This window comes from Siphateles boraxobius, unplaced genomic scaffold, assembly GCF_051911475.1.
Source record: "Siphateles boraxobius isolate OS27281-9 unplaced genomic scaffold, OSU_SipBor_1 50, whole genome shotgun sequence".
NCBI classification, from domain to species: Eukaryota; Metazoa; Chordata; class Actinopteri; order Cypriniformes; family Leuciscidae; genus Siphateles; species Siphateles boraxobius.
In genome coordinates, this window is record NW_027509142.1 from 72,533 (window position 1) to 85,000 (window position 12,468).

General features: G+C 38.6%; 2 protein-coding genes and 1 non-coding gene across 7 annotated transcripts in view; all 3 read left to right on the forward strand.

Moving 5' to 3' along the window:
- The first annotated feature begins 1,420 nt into the window (after window positions 1-1,420).
- On the forward strand, window positions 1,421-3,731 carry psmb11b (proteasome 20S subunit beta 11b). 2 transcript variants are annotated; one of them, XM_077204602.1, is made up of 2 exons: window positions 1,421-1,800; window positions 1,910-3,731. In XM_077204602.1, exon 2 carries the CDS (start codon window positions 1,913-1,915, stop codon window positions 3,071-3,073), a length of 1,161 nt encoding a protein of 386 aa, XP_077060717.1. In that variant the 5' UTR covers window positions 1,421-1,800; window positions 1,910-1,912; the 3' UTR covers window positions 3,074-3,731. The 2 variants fall into 2 exon arrangements, with proteins under 2 accessions (XP_077060717.1, XP_077060716.1); XM_077204601.1 differs by having other exon boundaries at window positions 1,467-3,731.
- Window positions 3,732-6,813: 3,082 nt separating this feature from the next.
- trnal-uaa (transfer RNA leucine (anticodon UAA)) lies at window positions 6,814-6,896 on the forward strand. Its single transcript has one exon. It is a non-coding gene; the product is annotated as a tRNA-Leu (tRNA).
- Window positions 6,897-8,569: 1,673 nt separating this feature from the next.
- Window positions 8,570-12,468, forward strand: part of utrn (utrophin) — a 261,039-nt gene continuing 257,140 nt past the window's right edge. For all 4 annotated transcript variants that reach the window (XM_077204617.1, XM_077204619.1, XM_077204618.1 and 1 more), the window contains exons 1-2: window positions 8,570-8,871; window positions 12,329-12,468. The exon at window positions 12,329-12,468 is cut by the window's right edge and continues 19 nt beyond it. In XM_077204617.1, coding sequence (XP_077060732.1) covers window positions 12,406-12,468 — 63 coding nt within the window. In that variant the 5' untranslated portion in view covers window positions 8,570-8,871; window positions 12,329-12,405. The remainder of the gene's footprint in view (window positions 8,872-12,328) is intronic.

Below are 12,468 nucleotides of genomic sequence, written 5' to 3' on the forward strand. Positions count from 1 at the left end.
GAAACTTTCTCAATATAATGAGATACTAAGTCATAATTATGAGAAAATTTCTCAATATAATGAGATACTAAGTCATAATTATGAGAAACTTTCTCATTATTATGACTTAGATCATCTTTTTTTCTCTCAACTATGGCGGAAATGGGCTTCCATACGTTTTTGTGAGAACAATTTCCATATTTATATCTTTATAAACATTGAAATTAAGTTTTTCACTCAACGGCCATTTGGCTACTACAATTTTAAATTACCGGCCATTCAGAACTTCTACTAGCCAAAAATAAATAAAAATAAACCAGATTAACTATATATCACAACTTGTGAATAAGCAAATGAATAAGCGTGCCGTTATTTGTTGCGTAGTGACGTGTGTGTTCCAGTAAGCCAGATATGCGTAGATTCTGCACAATACTATTTAATATAATATGACGACTCACGAGTCTTTGCGCTTAATCTGTGCAGATTTGTCTTTCACGAACTTCCCCAGCAAAGTCAAGTCAAGTCATCCTCATTTATATAGCGCTTTTAACAATGTAGATTGTTTCAAAGCAGCTTTACAGAGATAAACATATAATTTAAGGTAACAGAGATTGGTTTGGTTTCATAGTGGTTGTTGAAAAATGTTTTTTCCAGCTAAAGTTAGTTTTGATTGATTCACTTCCGTCTAAATGATCAAAGTGAGTAAACAATGAGTAACCCGCCAAATTGGCGAGTGATTTGACAGTGTTGCCCGCCACAGTTCATTTTTACCCGCATTTGGCGTGTGTTAATTTCAAATCCTGTTTATAAACTATAATCACTGGCTTCCAGTAACAACCATACGCGAGTCTGGTTCTGGCGCAAGCGTGACCTCTGATCCGACATATGACGTACGATGTAGAAGTAGCGTAAACTCAAGTGAAAGTAGACGCCTCCTTTTGGTTATATAAACTTATACAATTTGATTTCCAGGATATTTCTTCTGATTGTGTTTGGCTGAAAGAAGAAAGTCATATAGGATGGCTTGAGTGTGAGTAAATTATGGGATAATTTTTGGGTAAACTAGCTCTTGAACTAACTATTAACAACGACCTTTGCCTCAATAAACTCATTACAGCTTATTAATAGTTAGAAAGGTAGTTGTTAAATTTAGATATTGGGTGGATTAATGGATGTAGAATATGCAGAATAAGCAATTCATATAATAAACAGCCAATATCCTAGTAATATGCATGCTAATAATCAAGTAGTTAATAGTGAGAATTAAACTAAATTAAATAAAGAACATTTATAATCCACAAATGTCCTGTTTCCAAAGTACACAGCACAGCAGCCCAACACTGACATGCTTTGAAAATGAAATTTCATGGTGTGTATCGTCAAGCTTGGGTTGAAAGGCTTACTTTGGCGTTTTCATGCGTTTCTGGTTGAGTCAATCATCGAATGACGCTTATATAAGGATCCTCTGAACCTTTACATATGTACTGAAGCCCCAGTTGTTTAAGACTGATCTTTGAATGCAAACATTAAATGGACTGAGAGTTGGAAAATTTATGCTGGACCTGGCACTCATTGCTTTTCCATATGAGTAAATTCTGGATATGAAGTGAGTCGAGCAGCGGTCTAGGGAAGTGGCCGGGCATGTTTCAACAGCCTATCATCACCAAAAGAAGATATAAACACAAAAAATGCTGAGGGGAATCCAATGCTGAGGTAAACCAGGACTTCTTTACCAACAAACAGACTAAAATGACCCACCAGTGGAAACGCTTTAATACAAATGAGGAGACAATATTGACAAAATAACAAAAGAAAATACAGGTAAAGTGCCTGAACAACTTCCCAGCCCATGTATAACATGTTTTTGCAGTTTATGTCATACAGTGTAATAATTGACAGAGTTACAATTTATTGTTTACCTACACAATAGTCTATGGCTTTGCAAGATGTATGCGGCTTGCAGAACCCCCCTCTGTTCCCTGAATGGAGTGCTCCACTCTCACAGTCCTTAATGCCGGAGGAGTCCACTCATCTGTTCGGAGGGGGTGTTCAGCACGGAGACGCTTTCTCTACACGGCTGCCTGGGAGGGGCGCTTTGAGTCCTTTGGAATTTTACATGCCGATATCTGAATACCTCACACAGAGCCCAATAAACTTTGGTCAAATTAGCCTCAGTTCAGCGCCGAAAACCCTTCTGAATAATACTACAGACCATCTCCACCCCTCATTGCCGTCCATCTCTCTTCCATCACCCACACCTTTCTCCATCTCGCCCTCCGTCCCTTTACCGTTCACTCTCTCACACGGTACTACAACTCTCGGCTTCGCGTTTCAGGGAGGAGTTATCGCGGCAGCCGACACGCGCTCCAGCTGCTCGGGACAGGTGGCCTGTCCCAATGCGCCGAAGGTCCTTCCCATCCACTCTCACCTGGTGGGCACCACCTCCGGGACCTCGGCGGATTGCGCGCTCTGGAAGCGCATCTTGTCTCGAGAGCTCAGGCTTTACCAGCTTCGACACCACCGCAGGCTGTCAACAGGGGGCGCCGCAAAACTGCTGTCCCACATGCTGCACCCTTTCAAAGGCACCGAGCTGTGCGTCGCAGCCACTCTGTGCGGATGGGATGGAGATGGCGAAAAAGATGAGAATTACGCCAAAAATAGGCCAATCACTCAAAAAACAGTAAGCGATTCAAGTAGCCAATCAGCAGCAGTTTGTAAATCTAAATCTCAACAGGTGGTCAAAGCTCGTTTTGGGATGTGTGGCCCTCGGGTTGTGTATGTGTGCAGTGACGGGCTGCGCCTGCAGGGGGAGCTGTTCTCTGTGGGCTCGGGCTCTCCGTACGCGTACTCGATCCTCGACAGCGACGTGCACTGGGGCATGAGCGCGCAGGAGGCCGCGTGCGTCGCGCGCGAGGCCGTGTACCGCGCCACGCACAGAGACGCGTACTCGGGCAATAATGTGGATCTCTACCATGTGACCGCAGAAGGGTGGAGGCGCAGAGAGAGGGAGAACCTCAAAGAGGAGTATTACAGAGAGAAAGAGAGGGAGAGAAAGAGGGTGGCGGAGAGAAAAACTGAAAAGAAAGGAGTTTGAGGAGAAACATGATTTTTTTTTGAAAACATTGATTTTCGAAGAAAGGTATTTTCCTAATGTTTTTATAGCAAAGCAAATAATAAAAACATGTGTTGATAATTCATTTTAGATTTATAGTTTTTCACACTGCAAATTAGCTTTTTTTTTAAGAAATGGTGCAGCCAAAACTGAACAGTGTCTTGTATCAAAACTGTATGATTTGTCTTTTTCTGAGGAACACGTCACATATAAAAGCGCTTGGTGGCCATTGGGTCTGTGAAAGCGCTATATAAATGCAGTCCATTTACCATTTACATAAGGAGATGTTTAGCAGAAAGTCTGCATGAGTTGAATGAAATATTTTTTGAATATTTTGTACTTGTTAAATAATTTTGCTGAATGTCGGAAGCTCCAGCAGTCCTCTTTCTTTGATTGTATTGCCTTACATAAATCCAATTTTGTGTTTAAAAAAAAATGAACCTATGGGTTTAGAATGATATTAATGATTTCTCAGATTCTTGTTTGTTAACAGACTCTTTGATCAACACACTTATTTTAACACTCCTAATTTACTGACTGATGAAGAATATAAAGTTATTGAAGCCTATTTTACTTTTCACTTGCCCTGCCAAATTGTGGTGCCACCACAAAAATAGTAATAAATAAATAAATGAAATTATTCATTTTGATGTTTTTTTTTACTCATGTTGCCTTGTATTCTAATAAATAAGGTTGCTATGACACCAACATTTTACATACCAGTGAAAATTCATAATTCCAATGTTGATACCACAGCAAAAACAACAAGCCTAACTAATATAATTTAAAACATTATTAAATAAAAAATAATAAGATAAGATAAAATCAAATAAACAAATGACGAGCAATAGCACAAATACATTTAATGGAACAAAGATACAAAATAATAAACAGTGCTTTCAGGTAATAGTATACTCAGCTAATTCAGATATATCTGTAAGAAAACAATATATATATTTAAACAAATAACATTATACTGATGCTACACTTTTCGGTAACTGGTGTTTAATGAATCACAAACCCTGCCTCTCTTTAAATGTAGTAACCCCTACCGGATACACAAGGGATTGCTGTTTTTTTTATTAATGTGTGCCGAAAATCTGCCAGACTCAGTATCCTACATTATTAAAACTCATCCTTCACTTTACAAGTTCACTTTTCAATTCTTTCATTGATTTGGATTCTATACGGAAGCCTAACATATATGTATATGTTAACTATACAGGCCTAATATTTTTGATATGATGTTGTAAAAATAAGCATCTTGGTATTTTTTGGTAAGTGCCAAGTGCATAAATGTTTCTTTGGAGACATTTTGATATCTTTATACTGTGATACTGTAATGTGATACTGTCTACACTGAACGTGGCGTGGACGGTGTGACAGGACAGTAAACAGTCAACTGATGTCCCGTGTTCAATATCTGATGTACTCCACGTGCTTGTGCCACTTCCGACAACAGTACAAATGGATTCAGAACTTTAGCTCGGTGCAGAGAGCCTCAGATTGATGCGGTGCAACGCAACGGCGCAGACAAGGTGTTATAGACCTTTAGTTAATATGCTAAGTTAGCAAAAATCAGTTATTGCTTTGTAGGCTGAGGTGTTTTTTTCAAATGCATTTTTTCTCAATAATAAAAATAAACTTTGAGGGAAAATGAAGCAGTCTGAATATTTTCTGAATGCGCACAGTAGGCCTACTACTTTTCCGTTTTCACAAGAATCACATTCTCTTTTACGTACGTATAGGCTACTTCCTGGTTATTGTCACTGATAACACTATAGTGCACGGAAATGTTCTGGTATGGTTGGTTCCCTAAAAGCAGTTTAGTGTTATGTTTATTTTAAGCACCTTGAATAAGCAGTTCTGCCAGCGTATGCGGTGAAGGCACATTCAGCAGGAGGTGGAGTGTGTCAGTGGAGGTGTGTGTCAGTCTCAGGTGCTCTGCTGTCATAGCAGCACGATATGTGGGGGAATGCATGTGTTGGCACACTAGCAAAGAGGAATCCAGATCACAAGAACAACAGGTAAAGAGGGTAAGTCAGACATCCAGAAGATCAGGTCAGTGCAAGTTTGCTTTTCTAATTAGTTACCCAAAGTAATGTAACATTGGTAACATCTGGGATGCTTTTGTCTCTTGTTGATAATGTAAATTAAACAGGTAGGCCGAACACTTTATTTTACAGTGTCCTTGTTACACGTTACATGTATTTATGATATTCATAAATATAAATTAGGCACAATTACATGCAACTAAACCAAACCCTAATCCTATCTTAACCTAGTAAGTACATTTAGTTAATTATTATCAATCAGTAGCCTACTTAAATATATAATTACATTGGACGCAAAATAAAGTGTAACCAAAATACAAGAATGGCATTATAATTGTTTAGATCAAAAGAAGAAAAATGTACATGGGATTTTCACATTATAAATACATATGCCGTGTCATCTCTGCCTTATTGAACTGACGCTTTGCTCTAGTGTTCTAGAGTCACCGTCAGGCTTCTAGAACCATCCCGAAGAGGAATGCCCCTGTTTAAATAACCGGGCAAACTGTATTACTGAGGGTGAGTAAATCAGCCTTCTTGATATCTAAATGAATTAAAATAATGTAAAAACAACATTGTAACACACCATGGGAAAATGTTTAACAGTAAACTGTTAATGTGACGTAATATGACGTGCAGATTTTTAATGAATTTTAAGAAGAATAACAAATCCTAACCAGGTCCACCCTACCTATAAACCTGTTAGTGCTGTGGAGTAAGATTATACAAAAATGTCTGAATGAGATTCATAAAAATTAGCCACCAATCCACCAAAATGTAATTAAAACCTGCTATGATGAGAGTGTATTTAAACTGTAACTGGAATTTTCCAGTTGAAGTGTAACATAAAGAACATAATATGGAGAATACGAGAATATTAGCATTAAATTAAACTGGTTAATTTGGGTGTAGATAAGGTCTGATATGTCCCCCCCCCCACCCCCCCACCAGATTATTGTCCATCCATCTTGCTGAGCTTAATTGACCGTTGCTCACTGTACATGATGTTTTCACTAAATTTCCAACATGGCTACACTGTCAAACTGATTTACCTGCTAAAACCAGATTGTCCTATTGACAGAGCATCACCCTATCTAAAACCAGTTTGTATCCACAGGAATTCACATGATTTGGATTTGAACAACAGAAAGTGAAATAAGTGATAGGCATACTGATGATAGCAAAGTATTACAATAATTCATTATTATTAAAGATAATTGAAATATTTTCACATCAGAAAATAACATAAAAGCAAGCTTGTCACTGAAACTGTTTTTGACGGAGTGCGTCAAGAATTTTAGCGTTGTTGGTTGTTTACTAACTAGCTCCGCGTGCTAACTTTTAACCAAGCGGGTAACAATCCCACTATTATGCTAACAATTATGCATTAAAATATAGAGTTTAGAAAACAGCAAGCATTAAAATTCATGCATTGTCTTCATATTTTAAGCTAGTTATAAGCAAATAATAAGTTTTGATGGTCTTATAGTCTGCTAGTTGTCAGTCAGCTGCGCCACCGACTGCTATTGATCTTTGAACAGGAAATTAAACTTAAGGCTAAGCACGAACGACCACAAACAGATACACATGAAATTCAGCATTATTAACGATCGAATGCAGTGATGCTAATAACTATAGCATTACTAGCATAGTACAGAACGTGTATCTACCAGGATGGCCGAGTGGTTAAGGCGTTGGACTTAAGATCCAATGGACATATGTCCGCGTGGGTTCGAACCCCACTCCTGGTAATGACTTTTGATTCTCATCTTTATCGTATTAGAATTGAAAATAGTCGTGCAGAACTGCCGTACAGATAATATTAAAAACGGAAAGCGAAAGCTGCACGGAAAAATAAAATAAAAAATATATCGCACGCGGATAATGAAATGCTATGCTGTCGACACTCACGCATTTTGAGCCCCCTCTCCCTGGATGGACGGAGGAGAGGAAACCCGACCCCTGATGACCAGCAGGACATGTCCATAAAGTGGAACAACTCACTTGCCAGATGAACAAATAAGTCAACAATCAAAATCGACATGATGTTGAATGGGTGGTCTGATACTGCCTCCTATTGGTCATTCAAAACTAACTTCTGTTAAATAAATAAATAAATAAAATAATAGTCTCCAATATTTATTGACCTTCAAACAAGGCTAAAGTTCAGCTAAACACACATTATAAAAAAGTCAGATGTAGTTTTCAAGAATAAATACTTCCATAAAAAAATATTTTAATGGATTTGCAATGCACGCTTCAAAGTAGCTATGTAAATATATATTAATATAATACGTTGTGGCCAGGCTTAATATTCGCCACTCAATATAGCCAACAACAATACTATAGGTAGCGGCCTCTGTTCTAGTTTATAAGAGATCAATATGGGGCGAAAAAAAAAAACATTCGGATTCAAAACATCTGCCTTGGCCAGTAATTGTTTACATATTGCTTCTAAAATATATTGTTGTTCTTTTTTTAACGGGTTGCTGCTGGCGTGGTTTTATCTTACATGGCGGTGCGTTTTTATATTGAGTTGTAAAGTTGCTTAATGTTATAAATCAGACTGCATTGTGTTTGTGTTGTGTGTATCATAAAAATAAAATAATAAAATACGATGATCAAATAAAATATGCATGGTTATTGTTTTTACATTTCCTTCTGTCTATCCTCCTTTCAAACACATACTTCATCGGATCAATAGTTGAATTCAAGTTTAATATTTAATCAGTATTTTTTCTTCTTCTTCAGTGACTCTTTCTTCGTGTCACTGAACGATTCATTCAAACGATTCGTTCGAACACAAGAATGAAACACCAAAGTGTGTTGCTCGGAGGAGAACTGGGCTATTTTCGTTGGCGAAACTAAAACATTTAGAAATTCTGTCTAATATAGGCTAATATTCAGTTGTTTATTGGACTATATAAAACAATAACACACTGGCAATCCAGCTGTTTATCAAATACGCGACTTTACCCACATAATGCCAATCTACTAGATGAATTCTATCTACTACTACTACTACTAGCTAATCTAATCACAGTGATATAAAGTGTGTCTCTTATTGAATATTAATTAGTATGGTTATTCAAAATGATTAGAAATTAATTCTATAGCCTATTTAGGGGTTGACTTGATAGGTAGTGTAGAAGATATGCTATTGTTCATGCCTACAAACAATATATTAAATATTAATGAATATATAATATAAACGATATAAAGTTTCTAAACAAATATTCATAGAATTTCTAAAACTGTAGAAAAAGCAGACAGAAGTATCATGAATTTAATACAGCAATGTTAAGTGCTGTACCCTGATGTGAATGACGAGCGCGTCCACACTATTCCACACGGGGACGCGCTCTTCACTCGATCCAGCAAGCTCGCGCGCCTCGTGACGTCACGTGTCCATCATTCCTGCTGTGCGCGTGGGCGGAGCTCGTGGAGTGGTTCGGGACGCGCTGCAACTCTCCTTTTGTTATTCATGAGGAAAGGAAACTTTGTGGCGGAGTGAAATACTCCCGGAGCGCCAAAACAATCGAGTTGGATAACTTGGATGTATTCTGGATGGCTTTGTGAATCTCCCCGTGAAAGATCTGGAGCATGATTAGACGAGTTGGCAGTGTGAAGCGCATGTGAACATGCCCTAATAAGAGTCAATGATTCATTATTTACTCAATGATATAAAGTCACTGTACTGCATTGAGAGAGATTCATCACGCAAAGGTGAGAGCTGCTGCTTTTTAATCATGTTCGCTAAACTTACTTCATATGTTTGTTGAATTATGTGCGTCTGAACGCGACTGACCAAATTACCTAAACAAGTTAAACTAAATAAATAAACAAACAAACAGATGAATGAAGGCTAAGCGTCTGTGAAATGCTGTAAGTGTCTCTTGAGTCTTATTTGCTCTCCTGGTTTCTCTAATGGTCTGTCTGACATACAGTTACTAGAAGTTAGTTAGGAGCATTTGGAAAACTTCAACTATCGTGGATTGCACGAGTTAAAGTTAGGTCTGCAGTTAGCGATCGCTTGGTTGACTTGTTTGGGTTTAGTTAGGGTCAGTTATGTACACTGTAAAAAAAAAAAAGATCAATATGTTATGACAATATGTTTTACATAGTTTTAACTAATCAAAATAAGTTAAGATTATGTTATACAAGTCAGTTTAATGGAATTTAAGTTGAAATGACTTAAACATCCAAGTCGATAGTACTTCATTTAAGGCAGCAACCAATCCCACCCCCACCACAAAGTAAGATTTTAGATAGAGTTAGGCTTGGCTAGAGGTAGTTGAGTTGGCTAAAGTTAGAGAAATGTTTAGTTTGGGCTCGTGTCAAGGTCAGGGTTGTTTGGGATTACAATCATTTATCCCAATTAATGTCTATTAGGGGCAGTGTTATGGTTTTTTGGGGGTTATTTTAAATTATGGTCTGCATGCACTTTCAAACTGCTGATCATTTAGCAGATAAGATGGCCTTGTTTCATGCAGGAATCGAATTGGCACATGATTTTCCTCTAAAAATGGCATTTTTTCTCTAGGTGTTGCCACTTTTTTAACTATTGACTACTTCTAGTCTGTGTAAGCATGCATGCATGCACGTCAAACGTTTTAGGCTATTTCAAGTCATAAGCAGGTTTTAAGTGGGATGGAAGTTGAGAAAGTTTTCTTTGCAGGAATCTAAAGTTAGAGGTTTGCGTCATCCGGTATCGCTGCATGCCAACACATTTATGAAGCTGAAGCAGAGCCTTTCTTGGACAAGACGTGCTGTAAATTGTCAGAGGGAGTTTTGTTTCTATTCTCTCCGGCGACTCTCAGCATTCCTGCTCATTACCTCATTACTGATGGATGACATCATCACCCAGCAGCCGTCATGTCCATCAGCTGCTGAAGGTCTGCTGTCGGTGGACCAGACCTGTGTGTGTTTATGAGGGAAGGAGTGTAGGGGGAGCTACAGAATGAATGTGTGGTTTGGCTGGCTGACAGCTCCTGTTACAACTTGCCCCCCCCCCCACACACACAGGACCGGGTTTTCACCCTCTGATAGGTGTTTTCTGGTACGGGTGCTGAATGTGGTGATGGCATCTCACTCCTGATATTGTGCATCTGCCTGTAGAGTCGATGTTTTTACCTGCTCTGTTGATCTCACTGTAGATTTAGGTCAACCACTAACTCTCTGCCATGATTTGCACTTTCCAGTGTGATGACCAGAATGTGTTTAAGAATCGTTTACACATCAACGATAAGCTTAAAGCGGAGAAGTTTTTCCGTTGAGTTTTCCGCGTACAGACGACACCATTGTCAACACGATCCCCATTCACACGGGCCTGCGAAAACATCTAAAATCCTTGCATTAGACCATTAGATGACGATGAAACACTATATACCGAACACGTAATACGCATGTGCATGACGTCATCGTCTTCAGATTTGCGTTTTTGTGTTTACACAGAGACCGTTTTCAAAAACGTGCACTTTGAAACCTGTTTTCAAAAGTTTGCGTTTTCAGGCAACCAAATCGCAATTTGTCGTGTAAACGAACGACCAAAACGCATAATTTTTTTTACTTTTTTAGGTGTTGTGTAAACAGCCCCTCAATCAATAATTAATACTAGGCTATAATTTAAATTTAACTTTTGAAGTTATGAAATAATCATCATATTGCGCTGTCATAAATTGGTTTCAGTTGCATTAAGAGTCTGAGGGCACGTTCACACGAGAACAATGTACTAAAAACGTAAAAGTTTTTCCTTCGCGTATTTTCTCGTGCAGACGACACCGTTATCAAAATGATCATCGTTCACACGGATTCACGAAAACAACAAAAAACGCGTTATTTTTCATGCCAGGCCAGTAGGTGGCGATGTCACTTTATAAAGAAATACGACATGCCAATACACTAAACACACTATACGCATGCATGACGTCACCGTTTTTACAAATTCACGCTTTTTGCTTGTTTACATGTAGAGCCGGTATCGTTTTCAAGAACACTTTGAAACCTGTTTTCAGGCCCCCAAAACGCTGTTGTCGTGTAAATAAACGTTTTCAGTTTTTAGTTGAAAATAGGATCGTTCAGTCACTGAAGTTTTTGCATTCATGTGTCATGTTGGAAGTTGCAAGTTCACATAATTAAAAGTTGGACTTTTCTCACTTGACTGATGTAAGGTGAAACAGAATCAAATCAAAACTTAATAAATCTGAATTAGAATCTGAATCTAACCAGTGTCAGTATTGGAATCCGAATAAGAAATGGATGAAGAGTTCTTACGCCTGTGTTGAAACCGTTTCACTTGATTGGGAAAGAAAAGGCATGGCCTCTCCCTGCTCTGCACTTTCCAGCTCTCCCACAGCGCTTTGCACTCGTTCAGAAAAGTAAGGTCACATGGTTACACCCCTCTCGTGTGGTCTGTGTAAACATTTCAAAGAGCATTATGCAGTATGTAAGCCTATATTGCACAGTATGTGGATATCCTGTATTCATGGAATGGCCTACTATTACATTTGCGGATGAATCCCACAATGGAGTCTTAAATAAATGTAAAGTCCCCTGTGGTGAAAGTCAAGCTTTTAATGTTGTTTATATGTTTATGTGGTGTTTTTAATATGCTTTAAGACACACCATGTGCAAATTCATAAGTCAACACCATTGCTGAATATTTTCTCCTTAAAACTGGTGAACCAAAAGACAGTCTCAAAAAAAGTTTCTGATGTCACAAACTACCTTGTAAATAACCAATCAGATCAACGTGTGATCGTCAACGAGTGGATCTCTGAGCTGCTGCGAGCGAGTGAGTGAGTGGAGGCGGGGCTCATTTGCATATTTATAGAAGTGCTTATACTAAATGAGGCAAGGGTGTAGATTTACATTCAAGCTATTTAAGGCATGACACATTTTTTTTTGAAAGAAAAAACATTTAAATGTCATTTTGGTGATTAAAGATGAGTTTTAAGGGATAAAACGATTGACTACGGGGGGACTTTAAGATATTTTTTTCACAAAATTTCTTGGAAACCAAATGGACAAGTGTTTTCCCCCTCTGAGATAATGACTACCTCCTGAATTAAAGATGTAACTTAATGAGGTCACGTGACAACAATATACTAGTATTGGATTTCAAAGTTCTCCACAGCGCTCTGCCTTGAGCTCAGGCTGATACCCATATCCCGCTCTGTTGCAGGGATCTTCAGTGGGCTGTATATGTGAAGGACAGCCGGACCTCTACTCGAGACGTACCCGTGACTCCTGAGAAGGAAGATGGCTGGTGTGGGCACGCTGTCAGAGGCCTCGGAGGGCGGAGACAATAACCAATTCACTGAC